Here is a 24,912-nt window from a genome sequence, read left to right as displayed (position 1 = left end):
ATTTAGAGCCAAGAGGCAATCCGCTGATAACTAGCATAGGTTTGTCTGTAAAATTCTCACACAAGCATATGGGTGACTTCAGTTATTTCCGGCATACAGTGGGCATTCTGTTTGAATCTTATCAATTATTTTGGTTCATTGTAAGAGCAGAAACTATTTATTTTTTATTCATGAATTCCAGTGTTTGTTAGAAATTTCTGTTGCCTAAATCAAAACCACAATGTGATACCATCTCATGCAAGTCAGAATAGTGATTATTAAAAAGTCAAGAAACAATAGATGCTGGAGAGGCTGTGGAGAAATAAGAATGCTTTTACACTGTTGGTGGGAATGTAAATTAGTTTAACCATTGTGGAAGATGGCGTGGTGATTCCTCAAGGATCTAGAACCAGAAATATCATTTGACCCAGCAATCCGATTACTGGGTATATACCCAAAGAAATATAAATCATTCTACTATAAAGACACATGCACACGTATGTTTATTGCAGCACTATTTACAATAGCGAAGACATGGAACCCATCTAAATGCCCATCAATGATAGACTGGATAAAGAAAATGTGGGTACATATACACTATGAAATACTATGCAGCCATAAAAAGGAATGGGATCATGTCTTTTGCAGGGACATAGATGAAGCTAGAAGCCATCATCCTCAGCAAACTAACACAGGAACAGAAAACCACATACTGCATATTCTCACTCATAAGTGGGAGCTGAACAATGAGAACATATGGACACAGGGAGGGGAACAACACACACTAGGGGCAATTGGGGATGGGTGGGGGTGACAGGAGGGAGAGCATTAGGACAGATAGCTAATGCATGCAGTGCTTAAAACCTAGATGACAGGTTGAAAGGTGCTGCAAACAACCATGGCACATGTATACCTATGTAACAAACCTACACGTTCTGGACTTGTATCCCGGAATGTAAAGTAAAATTTTAAAAAAGAAAAAACAGAAAGAAAACAGGAAATTTTTGTTGCCTATTCTGACTGTATGCTGAGTGCTAAAGTACAACCCTCTGAATAGGCAGTGCAACTCAGTGGTTGAGCAGACTCTGCAGTGGAGTGCTTGGGTCTGAATGTGATTCTGCCATGTACTGGTTGTGTGACGGTCAGCAGTTATTTACTCTGTGCCTCTGTTTCCTCATCTATAAAATGGAAAAAATAATAGTACTTAACTCATTGGTTTATTGTGAAGACTAAATAAGGTAACATAGATATCTCCAACTTAACAGAAGTAATAAATTTCTGAAAATCAGACTTCTGGATAAAAACCTGGATCCTATTTTATATTATTTTAAAGGAAGAAAAATGTGAATGTGTAACAAATCTGCCATTCCTCCCTTCCATGCAATTTCTTAAACTGCAGCTAAAAACACAAAAATTTCTCTATATACATAAACTCACATTAACATGTTAAATACACAAAACATCACTTCTTGATCACTAAATAACACTAGCATTAATGCAGGAACTTTGTGTTTAATATGCAGGAACATGTTTTCCATTGAACCACTGCAACTTTTTTTTTTTTTTTTTTTTTTTTTCACTTTGCTTCCTTCTCTACAACTTTCTCCAATGCATTCCCAACTTTATTTGGAACTCCTTGTTCCAATTTACATTTAGCCCTAGGCAAAAACAAGCGTTAGCTATGAAAGACAGCAAAAAATAGGTTCCAGACCAGGACATAGTGGCAATGAAAGGATCACACTGAGCAGGATGGTGAGTGCTTCTGGGCATCAGCAGCATCCTAAAGGGCACCTCTAAAGTGCACCCCTTTTTAGTTTTTCAAGAGTCAGAGTCTCACTCTGTCACCGAGGCTGGAATGCTGTAGTGCAATCATGGCTCACTGCAGCCTCGAACTCCTGGACTCAAGTGATCTTCAGATTTGGAGAAGCCAGGATTACAGGCTGGAGCCAGCATACCTGCCATCTCGGCTCACTGCAACCTTTGCCCCTCCCCGCACCCCTGCCCGCGCCTCTGGGTTCAAGTGATTCTCACCTCAGCCTCCTGAGTAGCTGAGTAGCTGGGACTACAGATGCGCACCACCATGCCCGGCGAATTTTTGTATTTTTAGTAGAGACGAGGTTTCACCATGTTGTCCAGTCTGGTCTCTTAACTCCTGGCCTCAAGTGATCCTCCCACCTCGGCCTCCCAAAGTGCTGTAATTACAGGCATGAGTCACCACGCCCGGTCAATAATTGCACTTTTTAAAGGTTTACTCCAGTAACTGGGACTACAGACACTCGCCACTGCGTCTGGCTAATTTTTGTATTTTTAGTAGAGATTGGGTTTCACCATGTTGGCCAGGCGGGTCTCAAACTCCTGGACTGCAGAGATCCGCTTATCTCAGCCTCCCAAAGTGCTGGGATTACAGGTGTGAGCCACCGCGCCCGGCGAGACCCTCTCCCTCTTAGAAAACAAAAAAATTCAAAACCAAGTTTTAAAATGTTGTATTGAGTTTTTAGGATGTGAATATATATTTATTTCCTACACAAACATCTACTGGAATATGCAGTGCGGCTGGATTCTATAACACCCGCCCCAGGGAAAGAAAGTGAGTCTATTTGGTTTGCAAGAAAGGTCTCGCGTGTTATCTTGGGTGGGGGGAATATGATCGTATTCTAATTATCAACCCCCAGTGGATCTGTCCCGCGTCTTAGCTGCTGCTGCGTTCAGGGGGCCCGTAAGAGACACCTGAGGAGGACACTAAACCAACATTAAGGCAGCAGACAAGGGAAGCGGCCGAGGCGAGGAAATCAAAGTGGACGGCGCCAGGCTGGCGGAGGAGTCGACTGAGGTCATTCAGCCACTGATTTTCGTCCTGGAACCGACTACGCGTAAACACACCGGGGTATTCAGAGCTCTCTCTAAGTCACATTCTGAGGCTCCGCCCCCGGAACTCCGGGCCAGACGACCCCGCCCCGGAACCTTGTGTCACCGGCACTGAATGCAGAAGTTCCTCTGGTTGCCACCGGACGCAACTGTCAGGTGACACTTCCGGCGCGAAAAATGGCAGCCGCCGCTGCAAGCTCACGTGTGAGTGAGGAAGAAAATCTGAAAAAGACCCCAAAGAAGAAGATGAAAATGGTAACCGGAGCCGTAGCGTCAGTGCTGGAAGACGAGGTCACAGACACTTCTGATAGCGAAGGTAATGTGGTAGGGCTGAGCTTTGGTGTCTAGGAGGAAAGGCCGGGCTGAATTCGTGTCAAGCAGCGCTTGCGACTGCATTTGCTGCTAGCCACCTGGGTTTTATCTTGGCACCACTTCAGAGGGGCGACTTTGGCTTAGTGAGGAGGCTTGGGGAAGTCGTGTTCAGAGAAGGAACGCTGTCAACTGTAATTTTGAGTTTCCACATTCTTTTACTAGGTATTTTCAGGGTCACCATTATTAATTATAATAAAATGGGTGGAACACCTGCAGCTACCGAGAAACTTACAGTAGCAAAGGGTGAAAGGAAGAGGGTACTTGAAAACAGGAGAAGAATGGGTTTCATAGGGTGTAAGAAGCAAAAGGTTAAAAGAGGTAAGAGGGAGAAGGGGGTGTACTTGACTTTTCTTGGGCGGTAGATGTGTGCATGTTTTAGAGACTAAATAATAGTGAATGAAAGAAGAGGTTGGTGGTTAAGGTCGACTAAAAACTGGTAGCATTTCATAACTATGTCTCTCAGAGACGCTTGATAATGAAAGGAAGGAACGATGTGTTTTGAGGTTTTCAACCATGCTGTGTCTGTTGCTCCTCTTTACCATCATTCTTGGCACCAACTTTTTAGGTGACAAGGAATTGCAGGTAATCCCTGACTTCCTACTGCCCAGTTACTGCTCCTTTGTACTAGCTGATACCCAAAAAACAGACAGAGCTATTCTTTTATAACGTGTTTCTAATTACATCCGCTGTCTGCTTGAGATGATCCAGTGGCTTCCCATCTCAGTATATAATATCCAAGATCCTTAGGCTGTATGATTTGGGCCAGGTTGTCTGTCATAGACCAATCTGCCCCTCACAAACCACTAATTGTAATCTTGCCATACTGGTATGCTTGTGTTTAACACCTTAAACATGCTCCCACACCCTGGTTTCTTCACTGGTTGGCTCTACTGCCTAGAATAGGTTTCAAATGCTTGACATGTCTCTCCTTCACCAGCCTCTGATCCAGTGCCTTACCAGAGAGACTTGTCCCTGACTACCCTATCTAACGTACCACCACTACTCTTCTTTCTGTCTTCCTTTCTTCACTTTCTGACTTACTGCCCTGCTTTATTTTTTCTCAACCCTGCCCAAACCATTTGATGTATGTATTTGCTGCGTATCTTTCCCAATTGGAATATAAGTTCCATAAAAGTAAAGACTACTGTATCCCCAGTTCCTATTGCCTTGTGGGTCCTTCACAGGCATTTAAGTAAATTAATGAATTAAGCTGGACTTCCAGGACCAAGAAGAAAGTGTCATATGCTACTGCAGTTCCTAGGTAATTAGAGTTTTCATCTCCTGCCACACTGTTAAGGAAAACAAACTATTTTTTGAGGCGAAATTAGAACTTCTGGTTCTGATATTTTTTGAACTCATTAGACTGGTTCAAACAGTTTTGTTCAAGAAGGGAAGAGTACTATATTTGGAAAAAAAATGTCAGTACTGCTTACAAATTGGATTTTTCTTTTTCTTTTTCTTTTTGTGATAGGGTCTTGCTTTGTGACCCAGGCTCACTGCAACCTTGACCTCCTCCCCCACCACCCTCCAAAGCGATCCTCTTGCTTCAGCTCCCCCAGATAGATAGGACTACAGGTGCATACCACTGTACCTGGCTAATTTTTTTGTAGAGATGGGGTTTTGCCATGTTGCCCAGGTTGGTCTTGAACTCCTGGATTCAAGTGATCCACCCATCTCGGCCTCCCAAAGTGCTGAGATTACAGGTGTGAGCCAGCACACCTGGCCAAATTGGATTTTTCTGTTCAAGTACTGGATAATTCCAAGTTGGAACTGTTCTGTCTTTTCAGCATATTATTATAAATGCTGATTAGGTTTTAAGGTTCTTTTGCTATTATAGATCAGCTACGTTATGGGTTAAGAAGGTTTTTGGCTAATATGGAAACTTACTTTATCCAATTCAATTCAGTGAACAATTGTTGTGTTCCCTTAGGTTCCAGTCACCCTCTAGGTGTTGAGAATACAAAGGATGAATACATTTCTACATTAAAATTTCAGTTTTAGGAAAGACATTAAACACAGGACTGTAATATAGTGTATTAGGTATAATTAACAGATAGTTTTCAAGATCATGGTTCAATTTTGGAAAGGTAAGGATGGAGACGGAGGAATCCATATCCTCTGGAACCCAGCCTAAGTGTTGCTTACTTGTATCTTACATGTATTACTGATAATATACTATACTATCATTATATTTTAACATATCTCTCTCGTTATAGAGATAAGTTCCCCAAATGTCCAAAGTATGTCTTGTTTATTTTCACAGGGTCTTCTTTGCATATTTTAGTATTCGGTAAATTATTTTGTTGAATAAATGTATAAGGTGGCATTCTATCTAGGCCTTAGAAGGATGAATAGTTTTCCTGGCCTGGGAGTAGAGAGGGCAGTTTTCTCAGACATAAAAGCATATATAGTGGCATGTGGTCTCTTAAAATTCATGGCCTATTTCAGACAAAGTAACATTCTGTTATGGCTCTAGCTGTTCAGAGAAGTGACTAGAAGTAAAACTGGAAACAATGGTTAGAAGTAGATTATAAAGGGCCTTGTGTATTTGTAGGCAGCAGGGAGCTACTGAGAATTTTTAAGCAAGATGGTGACAGACATTTATAAATATTACTGCCAGATGTATGGTAACTGCCAAAGAGTGCCAGGACAGTTTGTAGGCAATGGCAAAACTCCATGTTAGGATCTGCACTAGGACAGGACAGTGAAGACAGAGAGGGCCTCACTTGAAATATTTTTCAGCAAGAGAGTATTCAATTTTCCAAACAGGCAACTTTCATGTAAGCTTGTAGCACCATAAGTTTTGGGCATACTACACTGTTAGAGGAATTGGATAATAAGAATAGTTATACTTTTGGAGCTTTCCTATGTGCCTGGTTCTGTTATGAGTTCCATATATATATCAGCTCAGAGAATTCTGACAACTCTATGAGATAGATGCTACTATTATCCTCATATTACATTTAAAAACCTGAGGCACAGAGGTTTATAACTTGCTCACTTCTGTACATAAGCAAATAAGCAAGTTGATAAATGATACAACAGTTATTGAAATTTGACTGTACAGCTTATGCTCTTGACCACTACCTTAATATGTTTGAGGAACCAGGAGGACATAGATAATAAAAAAAAACTATTTGGAAAGTGAAAAGGCAGGGAGTATGAATCTGAAGAAAGAAAAGATTGGGAACAAGGAGACTTTGGTATGGAGACAAACTTTTCTCCCTCCCACTCAAGAAGATTTCATCACCAAGGGATATTTTCGTGTTCAGATTTCTATTGCACTTCCAATGTTTATAACCAGAGTATTCTTCCCTTCCTTCCTTTCTCCTAAAGTCCATATGTTATTTCTGGAAACAAATTCCCATGTTCACTCAATTGTATCAGAGGCACCTGTGTTGGTACTACCTTTCAGAGTGACTTTGTGCTAGTTATTTACTATTATCTGCCTCAATTTCCTCATCTACAAAATGAGGATAATAATAATGTCTACTTTAGAATTGTTGTAATGATTAAATGAGTTTATATATGTTAAGCATTTAATATTTGGCACATGGTACCCACCCATAAATATTAGCGATGACGATGATGTCTCTTCTGACCTAAAAAAACTGCTAGTCCCATCTCTTTTTGCCAAATAAGTTTTCCCACCTTTGGTAACGTGGTATTTGTAAGCTGGAACTCTCCCAAGAAAAGAGGTTTGAATTACTCTAGTAACCTTGTAAGGTAGCTGATGGCATTTCTATTTTACAGATAAGAAAAGAAGCTTGGAAATAGTGCTTCCAGTATATCATATTGCTTCCTAGTAGGAAACTGTTACCTCCATAGGTGCAGGATATTATCTGTTATTCCACTCATTTTACTCCATAGTCTAACCATTAGATCATATATTTTTGGTAAAATTCAAGATCAGTGATAATGATGTCGATAACAATTGATTGTGTCTGCTTGGTTGTGCCATAGACACATTTTCTTTGTCAAAGCTGCTTCTGTCTCTAAGAAAGACACTGCCATCTACTCCCATCCAAGATGGAAACACAAGTGTCATCCTTTACTCTTCCTGTTGCTTCCATATCTATTTGGTTTAATTAATCCATTTATTCTGTTGCCATTACTTTAGTTCTTGCCCGCATCTCTGTCTCTCTCTCCTTTTTTTTTTTTTGAGATGGAGTTTCGCTCTTGTCGCCCAGGCTGGAGTGCAATGGTGCGGTCTCAGCTCACCCCAACCTCCACCTCCCGGGTTCAAGCAATTCTCCTGCCTCACCCTCCAAAGTAGCTGGGATTACAGGCATGCACCACCACACTCAGCTAATTTTGTATTTTTAGTAGAGATAGGGTTTCTCCATGTTGGTCAGGCTGGTCTTGAACTCCCGACCTCAGGTGATCCACCCACCTCGGCCTCCCAAAGGGCTGGGATTACAGGCGTGAGCCACTGTGCCCGGCCTTGCCTGCATCTCTTTTGTTTACGCTAGTTCATAGGGGACCTATTTGTTGGGCCTGTCATTGCAGCCCTACTCCCTTCAGTCTTCTAGGCATTGCTACTTAAACCATCAGTGTTGAAGGACCATTCTGGTTTTTGTTTTTTAATCTCCAATCTGTCATAGATAGGTGTTTAAAAAAAATCAATGAAAAAGAATAACTGGAAACATGACCACATTGTTGGATATCATGGTAATATCAAATTACTATAAAAGTTTATAAATGCTTACTCTCAATTTATGAATTCACAGTTGATTCTAGTTACAATAATGTTAAGTAAAGTTGCAGGAAATCCTGAATCCTTGAATTAGTGAACCATTGCTTTTAGGGGAAATACAGTTGTAGGCTCCTGTGAGTCTCTGGTCAGAACATTTTTGTCATTTTATCAATACATAACCTTGTCTTATGTGTTTTTTTTTTTTTTTTTTGAAACAAGATCTGGCTCTATTACCCAGGCTGCTGAAGTGCAGTGGTGCCATCTTGGCTCACTGCAACCTCTGCCTCTTAGGCCCAAGCCATCCTCCCACCGCAGCCTCCAGATTAGCTGGGATTATAGGCGTGCACTACACACACCTGTCTAATTTTTGTATTTTTGGAAGAGATGGGGTTTTGCCCCATCTGTCTCTTTCTCCTTTTTTTTTTTTTTTTTTTTTTTTTGAGATGGAGTTTCGCTCTTGTCGCCCAGGCTGGAGTGCAGTGGTGCGGTCTCAGCTCACCCCAACCTCCACCTCCCGGGTTCAAGTTGCCCAAGCTGATCTTGAACTCATGAGCTCAATTGATCTGCCTGCCTTCGCCTCCCAAAGTGCTGGGAATACAGGTATGAGCCACTGCACCCAGCCTTATGTGTGTTTTTGTTTAAAGACAAAGAAGAGTTCCACTTGGAATGTTTTTCAGAAAGAAAGCATTTGATTTTCCTTGGCCACACGTCAGGGCACACATCTGTAATCTCAGCACTTTGGAGGCTGAGGTGGGAGGACTGCTTGGGCCCAGGAGTCTGAGACCAGCCTAGGCAACATAGTGAGACCCCGTCGCTACAAAAAAATGGAAAAAAACTAGCTGGATGTGGGTGGTATGTGCCTGTGGTCTCAACTACATGAGAGGCTGAGGTTGCTTGAGACTGGGAGTTCGAGACTGCAGTGAGCTGTGACTGTGCCACTGTACTCCAGCCTGGGTGACACAGCATGACCCTGTCTCAAAAAATAAAAACTTTAGACTAGGCATGGTGGCTCACACCTGTAATCTCAGCACTTTGGGAGGCCAAGGTGGTCAGATCACTTAAAGTCAGGAATTTGAGACCAGCCTGGCTAACATGGCAAAACCCCATCTCTACCAAAAAAAATATATATATACAAAAAATTAGCCCAATATGGTGGTGCATGCCTGTAGTAGCACCTACTTGTGAGGCTAAGGCATGAGAATCACATGAACCTGGGAGGCAGAGGTTCCAGTGGGCCAAGATGCTGACAGAGTGAGACTTTGTCTCAAAAATGAATAAATAAATTTTAAAAACAAAACTCTGAGATTAAAGAAAAAGGAAAAAAAAAAGAGAAATCATTGAATTTTCCTTTTTTTCCCTTCCCCAAGACGGAGTCTCACTCTTTCACTAGGCTGGAGTGCAGTGGCGCGATCTCGGTTCACTGCAACCTCCGCCTCCCAAGTTCAAGAGATTCTCCTGCCTCAGCCTTCTGAGTAGCTGGGACTACAGGCACACGCCACCACACCCAGCTAATTTTTGTAGTTTTAGTAGAGACGGGGTTTCAACATGTTGGCCAGGATAGTCTCCATCTCTTGACCTCATGATCCACCCACCTTGGCCTCCCAAAGTACTGGGATTACAGGCGTGAGCCACCGCGCCTGGCACCCCCTCGCCTTTTTTTTTTTTTTTTTAAGACAAAGTCTGGGTCTGTTGCCTAGGCTGGAGTGCAGTGGCATAATCAGGACTCACTGCAGTCTTGACCTCCCAGGCTCAAGCAATCCTCCCACTTCAGCCTCCCAAGTAGCTAGGACCACAAGTGTGTGCCATCATGCCCACCTAATTTTTTATTTTTTGTAGAGATGGGTCTCACTATGTTGTCCAGGCTGTTCTCAAACTCCTGGGCTCAAGTGATCCTCCTGCCCTGGCCTCCCAAAGTGTTGGAATTACAGGCATGAGCCACTGCACCCAGCCTTCAGCTTTTCAAACAACAAACTTTAATGTAAACTCATAGCACCATACATTTTGGGCATACTATACTGTTAGAGGAAGTGGATAATAATAGTTATATTTAATGTACTTTGTTGATTCATTAACATTTGAACTCATGGCCAATAACGTGCCTGAACAAAGCTTATTCAACACATATTTTCTCTGAAAGGCACATTGCATCCTTGTGCTTAGGGACACTGCACAACCCTTCAGCATTATGCTTGGGGGCCATTTTAAACATTGCTGTAGCCAAGAAAAAGAACAGAAATGGAAATATGTGGCACTAAATAGTCTATAGGAAGAACACCAGTTTACAATGAGAAAGTTGAAACAAGGCAGAGTGTCTCCTTCTTCAGCCTCAGCTAGGAGTGTGCATGTAGGGAGACTCCAACCTTTCGCTGCTCTAAACATGTCTGTGAATGACTGCAAAAGTGCCATGAGTATTGATTTGGGGTTACAAATACATTTTACTGAGTTGGTGAATTCTCAAATACAGAATCCACAAATAACAGCAATTGGCTGACTGAATCTCCTTGTGAACTGGCAACACAGTCTGCATACCCAACCTATGTGATCTGACCACTGCTTGCCTCTCAGGCTCACATCTTGTCATTCCCTAGATGACTAGGGTCATAGCATTCTGAACTGGTTTCTGGAATACAGTCTGCTCTCTCTCTTTCTAGTCGTGCTTATGGTACTCTACTGGCATACTCTTTTTGTTCTTTACTTTCTCTTAACCAGCTTTTCTCTATCCTTTAGGTTTCAACTTAAATGTCTCTTCCACTTTGTCTTTTACAACTTATCCTATCTCTGCAATACAGATAAATAATAAAGGGTCATATATTTTACTTATTATTTTTAAATGATTTTTTTCTTAGTATTTTTTAGAGACAGGATCTTGGTATGTTGCTCACGCTGGTGTGCAGTGTGGCATGATCATAGCTCGCTATAACCTCCAATTCCCATGCTCAAGCAATCCTCCTGCCTCAGCCTTCCAATAACTGGGACCATATGTGCACACCACCACGCCCGGTTAAAGAGTCCTTTATTTAATAAATTTAGTAATATAGGTCTTTTGGTTAAAGATGGGACATTTCTTCTTTGGTTTAACTCAGAATTTGTTATTTAATATAAGAAATTTCTTTTTTCCTCTCATGAAATTAAATGTTTCTGTAAAGGTGACCCATGGAGATGGATTTTCTAGTCAGGTAGTTGTATACATGTGGTCTTGATTAAACTAGTAAGTTATCGAAAACTTTTAGATGATAGTACTGAGAAACTATAAAGGCAGAGGCTTCAGACGTATGAGGAATCAGTGTGTAAATTATATATATATTTAAAGAGTACTGGCTTGTTTTATCAGGAAACTGAATCAGACACTTATCTTTGAATTTTACCTGGATTATAAAAATTGATAGGGATGTGCCCTATATTGACAGTTGAAAAACTTCCTTTAGTAAGATGCTACTTGAGTTTCATGGAAAACACACAGATATAACCCATATGTTGTTTGAATTTTATTTTTCTGACTTTAATTTCTTTTGACATATTATATAAGAAAGATAGAATAGTGTGCTTTCGTTAGAACAAAACTCAAAACTCAAGTATTGTTAGACTGCAGAAGTTTCCTAAGTTCTGTGGGGACAGAGACCTTGTCACTGTGATGACAGCTATATCTCAGTTTGGCATAGAGCCTGATTCATGGTGTAGTACTTGGTATCCATGTATTCACTGAATAAATTGGAAATTTGTGTTAACATGATTTTTTAAATACTCTTCTCATATATTAGATTATCGTGGAGGTAAAATTAGCATTTATATGTATCAACTTGAATAATAGCAAAATGACTCAGATTGAATTTTTGTTGAATTGCAGTACTGTCAGTACAATTTGAAATTTGATCATAGTAAAATTGAAGGGGATCATGAATTAGGGATATACAGCAGGTGAATATGGAAAAAACACCACTCAGTGTGCTTTTCTCTGTTTTCTCACTCAACCACTCAGCAGCAACAATCATCACAGAAGACTTCTGTGATTAAATGTGTATGGATTCCTTCCCACACCCTAAGCAAGTAATCAGTTCTGCAGTGGATACCAGTTGTTTGCTCTCCAATTCATCTCAATATTATCTACCTGGAGGTAGTGTCAGACCCCACAGACTGAGGGTTCAACTTCATAAGACTGCCCAAACCTTCAGATACCAGTCCTAAATCCAGACCTCTGGAACCTCTGACCAACTGACTTAAAATTGAGATTCCCACAGTCTTCCCATTGGGTTTGATTAATTTTCTAGAGCAACTCATAGAACTCAGGGAAACACTTAAGTTTATGGGTTTATTGTAAAGCATATTACAAAGGATACAGATGAACAGATGCATAGGGTGAAGTATAGGGTGAAGGAGTGTGGAGCTTCCATGCCCTCCCTGGGTGTGCCGCCCTGCAGGAACCTCCGGGAGTTCAGCTATCCAGAAGCTCTCTGAACCCTGTTTTCTTGAACATTTTATGGAGACCTCATTACCTAAGTATGGTTGATTAAATCATTGAGGTGATCCATTTAACTTTCAGCTTCCCTCCCTTCCCAGAGGTTGGGGAATGGAGCTGAAAGTCCCAAACCTCGAATCCTGTCTTGATGCATCTGGTGACCAACCCTGATCCTGAATCTGCTTTGGGACTAACCAGCCCTCAATTATTAGCATACAAAAAGACACTCCTTTGGAGATTCCAAGGATTTTAGGAGTTTAGGAGTTGACCAAATATATATTTCACAGTATCACAGAAGGTAAAGTGCTACAGTCTGCATTTTAAGTAATATATAAATGACAAGTGTTGTTATAGAGGGGAGGGTGATGCCCCTACCTGAGTTATTCATGAACTACTCAGATTTATTGACCTGATAACTTGTTGGAAGTTTAGATACAATGTATACTTGGTTCTTAAGCTTGTAGTCTTTAAAAAAACAACCCCCCAAAACAGAAAAACAGCGTCCCTGGTCGGTAAATCACCTCAGGTGAAAAAAAGAGAACAGTGGTTGATGATACCAAGTATGATAAAGGGTAAGATGGTAGCCTCTACCTCTGAGTTATCCTTGAGCTACTCAGATTTATGGAAGTTCAGATGCAACTCTTACTAGATTCTTAAGCTTGTAGTCTTGGGACAGGGTGCGGCAGAAGCTTCTGTTGCCTGTAAATCCACCCAGGTTAAAAGAAAGAAGCCTTGATTGTTACTCGGGCCATGATCTGATTGACTCCTCCCTCATAGAATGTGCCCATATGGCCATAAAATAATAAGGAGGATCATTTCAGGTTTTCCAGGCAGCTAAAAAACCTGAATTGTTCTGGTTACGTATGTGAAAAACGGCCATCTACTTATAACACAAGACTTGATAACAATTCAGGTTAGAAGGTCCTAGGAGATATCCCTTCATTTTTGATAAACTACAATGCTGTATTTAAGATATAATAACCTAGCAGATAAATGCGCTTTTCATCAAACTGTAGCTTATAGCCTCCTTTATCATTTAAGTTACTTAAAATAGCAAAGGAACATGCCTAAGAAATGAAGTATATCATAGTCCTACTTGAGTGGTTTAGCAATTTGTAAGACAGGCTCAGGAAACAAACTACTTCCAGAGTCTATCTGTTTTGGCTTGCCCAACAGCACATGTAATCACATCTGACAGTGTTTCCCATGGTAGCACTATCATTTTATTTTTAGTTATTTTTATGGAAACCTGGGGTGACTTCATTTTTTTCATAGGTAGCTTTTTTTTTTTTTTTTTTTGAAGTTTTAAAGCATCAATTTTGAATATTCCAAATTTAGTAATTGGCAGGAAGGACCATGTGGCATGAGCAGAACAGATGATTTACAGCTGAATGGGGAGCAGTAGTTTTTATAGAGCCTTGTATAAGTAGGGGGATATGTATACTTAGGTAAAATCAGAATGAGGACAGAGAGTAGACTGTTCACCTTTACTGAAGCTTAGATAGAAATTTTTTAAATTCAAACTTTATTAAACTATGTTTTAAAATATTTAATGAGTAGCTGCATTAGTTTAGTACACATTAGTCCAAATTGAATCTCTGATACAAAACTTTGTAGTGTCTCACAAGTTGACAGCCCCGTTAGCTTTGCCTTTTTGACTTTGGGCATGTTTTTAACTTTTCTAAGCTTCAGAATCATCACCTGTGTAAATACAATAATAAAAGCAACTCATAGAAATGTTGTGAAATGAGCTGGATGTGGTGGCTTACTCCTGAATCCTAGCATTTTGGAAGGCTGAGGTGGGATGATCATTTGAGCCCAGGAGTTTAAGACCAGCCTGGGCAATATAGTGAGACTTCATCTCTACAAAAAATTAGCTAAGCGTGGTTGTGTGTGCCTATAGTCCCAGCTACTTGGGAGGCTGAAAGGAGAGGATTGCGTGAGCCTGGGAGATAGGCTGCAGTGAGCTAAGATTGTGCCACTGTACTCCAGTCTGGGCTCCAAAGTGAGACCTTGTCTCAAAAAAGGAAAAGAAGTGTTGTGAAATGATAATACATAAAAAGTGCTTTATAAATAGTGCCTAGCTCTAACTACGTGTTAGCTAGTTGGTATTATCATTATTTTATAGTACTTTGAAAAGGTTGTAGCACAGAGACATTGGCCACTCATGAAATAAGTGAAAGGTGGCTTGCATGATTTCCTGGCATACGAGTTATAAACTATAACAAGACTTAGGCAGCACTTTTATAACTGAAGTCACGTTTATTTTCCCTCTTTTCTTGACATCCATTTTTAAACTTTTGAGATCCTCTCTTCTCTGTCTGTCCTCTGATTACTGATTATCATTTATTTAGTGCCTACTATTGTGCCAGGTCTGTACTAAGTGCTTTTCATGTGTTATCTTACTTAATCATCATAGCAGCCCAGTGAAGTAGTTACTGTGTTTATCCCTATTTTACTGATAAAGAAACTGAGACACAGAAGGGTTAGGTAACTTGCCCAAAACTATGCTGTTAGAAAGTACTGGAATCAGAACATCACACCCCAAGTCTAATTCGGTAATCTGAGCTCTTAACCCCTATGCTATAACTCTCTAGTCATCTAAAGCTTCTCATTTAACACCTCACATGAATTCCAGTTTCCCAATACCAGAGACATTCCTTCCTTGTTTCTTTCTCCTTGTCTACCACAGCCACATAAAAATTCCCATTGTGTGTGCCTGTGAGTGTATTTCTGCATGTGTGTGTGGTGTATAATCAGCATTTAAGGGGTGCTTACTAAGAGGTAGGCACTCAAAGATCTTTATATATTTTATTATGAAAATCCAATGAAGTACCATTTTATTCCTATTTTTACAGATGAGGAAACTCAGGCAGAAGACTTTATGTCAGAAAAGCCACTTAGATTTGTGTCTGGAGTTGAAATTGAATCCTGGTAGCCTTACTTCATTGTGCCCTACTAACTGTCCTCAATCATGTTTTTACCAGGAGTTCTGTTTGACTTAGGGCAAGTTTTAAAGGTGTGAAAGGTTAACCAATAGGCCTACCACTTTCAGGTGGTATTTACATTTTAAAAGAAAAACTGTAATAGGAGAATGTTTTTAAAAGTAGGGACTGAAGATAAGTGCTAAGAGAGAAAAAATTCCAGCTATTTGGCCTTTTATTGGAAGCACACACCTGGAGTATGAACTTTTAAACTACTTGGTTTTAATCTTGAAATTGATGTGTATTGCATTTCTTGGATCATAAATCACATTTTTATGAAATCCCAATCTTTCTTTATGCCCAATTTTTTTACCGTCCAATTCTCAAATCTTTGTTTCAGCCAGTCTTAACTTCGTGTCATTTTGTAAATATTTCATTATCTTTCACATTCCCATCTCTTTGAACATGCTGATTTCTTCTGTCTGGAGTGCCAATAATAATATGATTACAATAGTAATTTTAATTTTCATGCAGAGCACTGACTCAAATCTAGGATGTGTTTGGTTCTAGGTTCAGTGATCTTGCCATCTGATCAACTGGCTTGGGTTATGGAATCTGACTTCCTTGGCTTCCTCCTTTCTTTTTTCATTCAAATTATTGCTTTGCTATTTAAGAAACAACTTGAATATCATCTGTCATCTTTGTAAAACTTTCTGTAAGCCATCTCAGATATCCCTGGTCACCCTTTCCTCATTGTTTTTCTTTTAGAACACCTACAAATTCTATTGCAATTTGGTTATGTAATTTATCCACCCTGCCAAACTCCTGAGTTCTTCAAGGAGAGAAACCTAGATTTAGATTTTTCCTTTGTTCTTTCTTGCCCATCACTCATGAGTGCTCAGTGAATGTGGAGGGACTGTAAGTCTTCTTAAAACTTTATCCCAGGCTATGGAAAATGGCTCACTTTCCTGCCTGCAGCTAACCATTCATATCTGGGGTCAGGGAACAGATGGCAAGTTTGAAAGGGAGCTGGAGGTTTGGAGAAAAAGGCAGCAGGAGGTAAGAAGTGCCTTATGACAACTTCAGTACGTCAGAGGTTTAGCCCTGCTTTGTTCATTATGGTGGCCTCTAGCCACATGTGATTTAAATTTAAGGTAATTAAAGAAAATAAAAATTCAGTTCTTCAGTTGTGCTAGCCACATTTGAAGTGCTCAGTAGGCTCTTGTGACTAGTGGCTACTGAGCAGCTTTGATAGAGAACACTACCATGATTAGAACTTGTAGTCATTACTTCAATAAGCATCCTTCGTAGTCCTTTAATTTCCAGATTTTTATAGTAGAATGCAAAATTAATGTTTAAGGCAACACACAGGACTTCAAAGGCATTTTTTACTTGTCTGTTGATTTCCGTCTATGCCCTTAGATACCTGGATATATCTGCTTCTGCTGTTATAGATCAGTGCATGGAAAATTTTTAAAAAACCTCATTTGATTAGGATATAATAATATTTTGAGCCAGTTCTATTTTCTGATTTGCATAGTGATAATCTTTGATATCCTAGAAGTAAATCCTGTTTTTTTAGTATGCTGGGAGACCTCATTACTTTGCATTTTTAATTTGTTTATATTAAGTGTCATCATTTTCATTGTCAGTGAATACCTGATTAAAAACTTCTGAGATAGAGCTTCTTTAAGAAAGTAATAAAATAAAAACCATTACTTAAGGGAATTCTTCTGGATTTTTTTTTTTTTTTAATTGGTGGGGTGAGTGCAGGTTGTATAAAACGGTGCTATAAACTTTTCATGGGTTTATTGTGTGTTCATATTATGCATGTTGTGGTAGTCAAGCTGGGAAGGAAATGCACCAAAGAAAATAGCCATGGTTTTGAAGTGGAGAATGAGAGTGGGTTACATCATCAGAAAGTGTTTTGGCTTGCTTTGGCTGCCTTAACGGTACCATTGAAAAACATGAAATCTGCGGCAATTTGTGTGTGAATACATCAGGACAAAACACTGGATGTCAAACACTAGATGTCAGTGTTGCAGTTTTGACATGTTCCCAGGAGTTTGTCACGATTTTTCTGCTTGTAATCACCAAGATATTTTGTATTGACCCAAACTTTTAAGCCATCTTGCCTCCTTACATTTAGTTGAATACTCACTACAGGAAGGACCTTTTCTGAGAATTATTTATTTTGTTATTAGTTTCTGTGTAATGCTACTGACTCTGAAGAGTAAAACATATATAATATTAAAATAATATAGCTTTCAGCTAACTATATTCTCCAAACTTTGTTTTCCAGTGTACTTTCCAGGGTACACTGGTCCTAGGAGATGCTTCTTGGGGAAAACTTTTGTGGCCCTGGAATAAAAAAATTCAGTCTTCTATTGAATTGGTTAATAGTACTGCCAGCTTTTAATTTAGATATCTTTTTTTTTTAGTGTTATGGGCAATAATAAGACTCTTATATATCAACTATATTTGTATGTTAAAGCCCAGAGTCACAAATGTGTTCAGATTTCTTAAATTGACCCAGTGTATAAGATACAGAAAAAGCTTCAGATTAAATGTTTTCGTTAATTTTTTTCTCTTTATTAAGAAATATGCAGCTCTATTAGCATGATAGAATTGCAAGTGATTTCTTGTTTTTAACATTTTCTTTTACACTGTTGGCACTTTATGTTTTAAGATCATGCTTTTAAAAAATGTGAAATGTTATTTTCTTTGTTATGTAATGTTCAGTTAATTTTTTGAAGATACTTTAGTTTTACTCATGTTCGAGATTCATTTTTATATAGGCATGTTTTTATTTCCTACTTTCTAATTTGTCATAAATTTTTACTTGAAATGTATTAATGTTTTACATCATTTTTTGTTTCATGAATTTTCAGCACTGAAAAAATAAAGGTATTATGCCAAAATAATGCACAAATTGCAAGTATTGTAATCACCAGCTCCATGTCAGCGGTCACCATTTTGACAATAGGGACGTGGCAGAGGCTCTTGGATTTGTTCCTGCAGCCTGGGTCCTGGGTTTGGAAGCCGCTGTGATATCCCCTGTCTATGTGGCTGGGCTGGGTCTCTGGGAGCTGATGGCAATGGGAAAGACGGTCCTATTGCTCTTCATCATTACTGTAGCTGTGGGACTCAGAAATGTACCCCCCTTGCAAAAATGGGGACAGGCAGGGCACCAGGAAGGGTTCCGGGGGCCTTGGCAGCCTCTGCCTAGGAATATTAAAGTTTAATTTGCTTTTACTCTTAGGTTCTATAGGAAGCTGTGGATCGGAAAAGGACCACTTTTATTCTGATGATGATGTTGTAGAAGCTGACAGTGAGGGTGATGCTGAGCCCTGTGACAAAGAAAATGAGAATGACAGAGAATCAAGTGTTGGGACTAATACGGGCTGGGCAGATGCCATGGCTAAAGTCCTCAACAAGAAAACTCCTGAAAGTCAACCTACTATTCTGGTCAAAAATAAGAAGCTGGAAAAGGAAAAAGAAAAGTTAAAGCAAGAAAGACTAGAGAAAATAAAACAGGTGTGTTTCACCAGTTGTCTTGTAGATTATATTGTCTAGGCTAGCTCTAATCTTGATCAAACTGTTTCTTGCAGTGTTTGTCCAATTAACTTTCCAGTTTTTAACTTGCTTTTTATGTGAAGGTGGATAACTAAGGTTATGTTTAGGAATTTAGTCTAAATTATTCCATTGAGCATTTTCACTTTTTAATCATCTATGCAAAGGCAAAGTAATAGAAATGTAAATGCCGAGGAAACATCTTTTTAAAATCAAGTAATTATACACATGGTGGTGATTCCTGAGCCTATTTTATTTGTTTTAGCTGTCTGCATGCTGACTTTATTAGGTTGTGAACTAAGAAGCATGTTAGTTTCTTTTTTTTTTTTTTGCCAAAACTTATTTTACAATACGAATCTGTGAAGATGTCATAACTCAAGGATTGGTTGTAGTTCTGAAAATGGATTATTTCAGTGTTAGATACAAATCAGTGTTGGATAAATTTGAATTCATTATGCTTTTGTTGAACTACTGATGACAGATGTTAGACTAGGTATAATCTATTAATTAAAGGTCAAAAGTTGTACATAAATTTGTTGTGTATTATAAAAGCTATACATCCATGATAAGGTTTTCTTATCACCTGTACTTGATGATCTCCGTCTAAAATACTTGGTTACTAAAATAAGCATTTTTTTTTAATTAAAGAAAAATAACTTTCTACAAATGTACTGGCAACATAGAAGTACTAATTCCCAAAGTCACTTCATAGGTAAAAATGAAAGAAACGTTAAGTTTGAATTGACACGTATTTCTTTTTATGTTTACCATCTCCTTATCTTGTTTCAAGATGAATGTTTCTTTGTTCTTAATACGGGTTGCTCTGTGTGAAAGGTGGAAATTTTTAAGTATTGCTCTTAGAAACACGGCATACTCTATTATTTATTCAATATTCTTATTGTACTTTATTTAAGTTTTGTCTTTAAATCTTACGGATAGCTTTTCAACTGAAAATTTTGAATCTTTGTTTATTATATGGCAAATGCTAGAAGAGGCTTCAAAAATATCAGAATATTTGATTTCCTCTGGTCCCAGAGTTCTAGTGAGGGTAAGAACATTTTGAAGCCAAGAGGAATGAGTCTGTAACTCTGCTCTAGGCCAAAACTTTGAGTGCTAGAGATGTTACTGTTTCCATAATGCATGAAAGCACATGTATTGATACGAGAAACAAGACTTGGCAGCTACAAATGCTCTTTGTGTATATTTCTTGGAAGAGTATATGTAATTATTATTTCCTAATTTAACTATTATGGTTTTCCAATATATCAGTTACTTATTTCTAATCATAAATACAAAAATAAATTTCAGAGTTAAGTGTTTCAGAATTAAGCATACATATTATCCTTTGAGTACTGAATATAATTAAGAATTGACTGTTTCAAACTTAAAAGCAAGATTTTTAAAATAAATTCCTCTCATAATCTGACAGTGAATTTCATGACCACTAAAATGAACTGTCTGGTTAGAAGAAGAATCTATTTCTTTAGAAAGCTATCAGGCTAATCTTTATATTGAGTGCAAGAATTTGGTTTTACTGTGATTAGACACTTTCATTAATACAAAATGAGAAATAGATGAGTAAAGGCAAGATAAAAAAATTTTAATAAAAACATTATCTTTATTACTGGTTTTGGTGCTTGCCAGCTTCTTGGTGATTAATTCATTATGTCATTATATTTGATATTTGGTTAAATGTTGGCCTGAGAAGGAGACATGAACAAGCAATGTTATCAAATCAGATTCCTGGGACCAGGATACTATTTAAAGATGAGTTCAAACTAAATTATGTTACCTAGGGGATTTTCTTATTTCCCACCTCCCCTTCTGCTTCTGTACCGTTTGCTATAGCTTACAACCGATTAACCTTATATGGCAAGAGTATTGGTCAGATATGCTACTAGAGGAGAAATGGATTCAAATGATTTTGTGCATAGAACAATAGTCATTATATAAATATCTGGATACGATGCTGTTCTTTTAAAAGCTGATACATTTTCTTAATAATAATTCTGATGACCGAGGAAGTCATTTTCTGAAAGTAAAGATGAACTTTTAATTTTCAAAGAGGATAGTTTGGAATCTTCCTTATGCTTCCTTCTGATGATCTGGTGATGGCACAGCAGGCATGTGGCTCCCTCACACCCTATCTTGTACTGCCTGGCTGAATATGCTGGCAGCTCTCCAGTCCCCTGCTGTCAGAAGGCCTAACAGAAACTCACTTTGTGCCTCTCGCATGACACGCTGAGTGCTAACCACAGGCTCTCGAAGCTGAACCCCTAAAATTGTGTTTTTTTAAAAGTCCCTGACAAACTAAGCCAGAATGATTTATTACCTTCACCCTTTCACAGAGTATCATACCAATGTTTGCTGCACTTTCAGAAATATCTAATATTCTTTCACATAACAATATTTATAACGCAGCGTGATAAGAGGCTGGAGTGGGAAATGATGTGCAGAGTAAAGCCAGATGTTGTCCAAGACAAAGAGACAGAGAGAAATCTTCAGAGAATTGCAACGAGGTAAGGCAGTGTTTTTGCCCTTTAAAAAATAAGTAGACTAAAGCTTTGATAGTGATTCTATTTTTGACCCCATTTGATTCTTAAGCTCAGCCTTTCTCAGAGCCAAGTAATATATATCTAAGCCTGCCTGTTCAACACTGAATTCAACCAAAGATTTTCCAGGTCTCATGTGGCAAGAATATAATGTGCTAAGTGTATATTTGGTATGAACCTATTTCAGATCATCTTGTTTTTATAGTTACGAGAACTGTGTAATCAGACCTCTTACTGCATTTCTCTTATGATGCTTGTCTAAATTTATGGTACTCGATGATGATTTTTATCTTGCATTATATTTATGGCATAATACATTACACATTACAGCTATTTCAAGCTATCTTTTTACTCTGCTTATTTAATCATTGGCGCCAAACATTTACTCGATGCCCTCTGTGTCCAAAGACAAATAGGATATGGTGGCTGCTGGGTGGTCCTTGCCTGGTCATCTGTAGGAATTACAGTCTCTTTGAGAATAGAATTGTGTCTATGTGTTGGGAACATAGAACAGGAGATTGTCTGGGAGAGTTTGAGAAAGCATTACAGAGGAGATAACATTTGGGCTGCTACTAAAGAATGTAGCAGTTATATTTAGCAGAATTACTTTTAAATTCTTATTACCTAAATTATTTTGATCATTTTCTAATCCATCTCAGTGTTACACAGTGTGATAGTGTGGTGTGGTGAATAAGAGCATCAGTGATAGAGCCAGACTGCTAGGTTCAAATCCTAGTACTGGCTCTTACTAGCAATGTGTCCCTGGGCATGCTACTTAATTTCTTTTTCTCTCAGTTTATCTGTAAATAGAGGATAATAGACCTAGCCTATAGGGTTTCTTTGATAATTAAATGGATTAGTACATACACAGAGCTTAGAAAAGTACAGGCTCAGTACATGAGAGTGAGTGCCTCCTAAATTTCATGTCCTAGGCACCTCCCTTGCCTCACCCTGGTCCTGTCATTACTGTGAAGGGTCTGGAATTTTACTCTCCTTATAAGCTCATAAGCTAGCCTGTTTAAGTTTCCTGGATGCTGGTAGAAGACAAGACACTTTGGGTCAAAGACAAAGGACTTTATTACTCATGGCAAAAGCAGTAGCAGAGCTTCACGTTCTCAGTGTTTCCTTTGTCCCATAGAGGGAGTGCAGGTGTCCCAGATGGATGCCCGCACGTGCAGTGTGTTGTGTTGTAAGAGCTGGAACACTGTGCTTGGGAATCTATCACTTTTATACTGATTGGTAACAAGCCTGCTCTTTGTCTTTGGGGAGACGTTAACTCATTCCTCAAGGTCACTTCCTACAAACACAACCCTGAGAAATGGCCTGGATAAAGAGCAGTCAGGTGCATTCATTCTTGAAAAATCCAGCAACCATATACAGGGATGCGCAAGGCCCAATAATTATTGGAAGAGGCAGATTGCCTCTTATTAGGGCAAGAAAATTCATAGATTGCAGAATTTTAGAGCTGGAAGGGATCTTAATGGTATAAATCAGTGCTATGCGGGAGAAATGAATGTGAGCTACATTCATTTGTAATTTAATGTGTAATTTAAAATGTTCTTATAGCCACAATGAGAAATGTAAAATGAAAGAGGTGAAATTAATTTCAATAATATTTTATTTAACTCTGTATTCAAAATATTCATCATGTAGTCACTATGAAGCAGTTATTAATGAGATTTAAGGATTCTATTTTTCATACTGAGTCTTGGAAATCTGGTGTGTGTTTTCATTTACAGCACATGGCAATTCAGACCAGTCATATTTCAAGTGCTCACTAGCCACATGTGGCTTGTGGCTCCTGTATTGGATGTTGCAGGTCTTAATTTTCAGAATTTATCTTTGAATGAACTCAAATAAATGCAGAATGTAGTTTTTAAAGTCTTTTTTTAAAGTAGGATTTTAAAATAGTTTCATAACACAAGAGTTACAGATAACATAGCTAAATACTTTTTAAGCTACTCAGGTATTATTTTTCCAATTTACAGATGAAATTGAGATCCAGAAAAATCTTTCCTGGAGTGAAGCACAAAGTTATGTACCAATCCACATTTGTTATCTGTTTAGAAATTTATATTCATTCATTGAAATGTATATTGATTTTTCAGATGTATTTATTAAATGTATTTAACCACTTATCCAGCTCTTTGAGTACTTGTTAAATGCTTGCCTCTTTTCTAGACAGTAAAAATACATTTTTCCTATCCTCAGAATTTGTATTCTAGTGTAATTATTTAACTACATTTTTCTGGTCATTTTATATTCTATAGGGGTGTGGTGCAATTATTTAATGCTGTTCAGAAACATCAAAAGAATGTTGATGAAAAGGTTAAGGAAGCTGGAAGTTCTATGAGAAAGCGTGCTAAGTTGATATCAACTGTTTCCAAGAAAGATTTCATCAGTGTTTTGAGAGGAATGGATGGAAGTACAAATGAGACTACTTCAAGCAAAAAGAAACCAAAAGCCAAACAGGTAAAACTTTTATATAGGATTCGGTGTATCAGACTTCCAGCTCTAAAACTAGTCTTGAGATGGAAAAACAGACTACAGAATTACAGGGTTCTTTTGTTCCCCCAGATTTTATTAAAATTTCTCCATGCCCACAGCCTTTAGAGATAGGGCTTGCCTCTCTCCTATCTGAAATCCTGCCATTTTGTGCATTTTGAAGAAGAGAAGCCTGTGTGAGCCACAGCTTTAATTTCAGACTTTAGCCATAGACGTAATTGTGATGGTGTGTAACTTATAAAATATGAAGAATCAGAGAGTTTTAGGAAATAATGGTAGAAAGTCATTCTTGCATTGAGGCATCTTTAGTGATGTTTGGTTGAGAGATTAAGAGCATAAATACTTTCTATGACCTTTGGCACGAGAACTTTGCTTCTCCAGCCCTTTTGGCCTGTGGACCTCAGTAGTTTCTTTCTTTCTTTTTTTTCTTTTTTCTTTTTTTTTTTTTTTTAATACTGAGTCTTGCTCTCTGGCCCAGGCTGGAGTGCAGTGGCACGATCTCGGCTCACGGCAACATCCACCTCCGAGGTTCAAGCAATTCTCCTGCCTCAGCCTCCCAAGTAGCCGGGATTACAGGCGCGCACCATCACCTTCGGCTGACTTTTGTGTTTTTAGTAGAGACGGGATTTCACCATGTTGACCAGGCTGGTCTTGAACTTCTGACCTCAAGTGATCCACCCGCCTCAGCCTCCCAAAGTGCTGGTATTCCAGGTGTGAGCCACCGTGCCCAGGAAGTAGTTTCTTTTTAATGAAAGTGAAAGGTTTTGAAATGTGCTTTAATTTTGCAAGGGGTGGGTTTCTATTGTTGTCGTTTTAAAAAGCAAAATATGTAGTTGTATTTTGATGGCTTGATTTCTGTTGCCAAAACCAAAGGTTTTTTAATCAGTCAGGACTTTTAATCAGTCAGGAAATGAGAGTTTCTGTCATAAATTTTTTGTTTGTATTTTGGGAAAATAATTGAAACCTGGGCAAGAAGAGCATTTAGGAATTTTA

The 24,912-nt window shown here is 38.7% G+C and overlaps 1 protein-coding gene across 1 annotated transcript in view; it reads left to right on the top strand.

Moving 5' to 3' along the window:
• The first annotated feature begins 2,940 nt into the window (after window positions 1-2,940).
• RRP15 (ribosomal RNA processing 15 homolog) overlaps window positions 2,941-24,912 on the top strand; it is a 50,962-nt gene continuing 28,990 nt past the window's right edge. Inside the window, exons 1-4 of the mRNA XM_007988420.3 lie at window positions 2,941-3,160; window positions 18,552-18,826; window positions 21,284-21,381; window positions 23,685-23,886. Of these exons, the coding sequence (XP_007986611.2) occupies window positions 3,022-3,160; window positions 18,552-18,826; window positions 21,284-21,381; window positions 23,685-23,886 (714 nt within the window). The 5' untranslated portion in view covers window positions 2,941-3,021. The remainder of the gene's footprint in view (window positions 3,161-18,551; window positions 18,827-21,283; window positions 21,382-23,684; window positions 23,887-24,912) is intronic.

Source organism: Chlorocebus sabaeus, chromosome 25 (assembly GCF_047675955.1).
Source record: "Chlorocebus sabaeus isolate Y175 chromosome 25, mChlSab1.0.hap1, whole genome shotgun sequence".
Classification (NCBI taxonomy): domain Eukaryota; kingdom Metazoa; phylum Chordata; class Mammalia; order Primates; family Cercopithecidae; genus Chlorocebus; species Chlorocebus sabaeus.
Note: the sequence above shows the minus strand (reverse complement) of the source record. Positions and strands in the feature narration are given on the sequence as shown.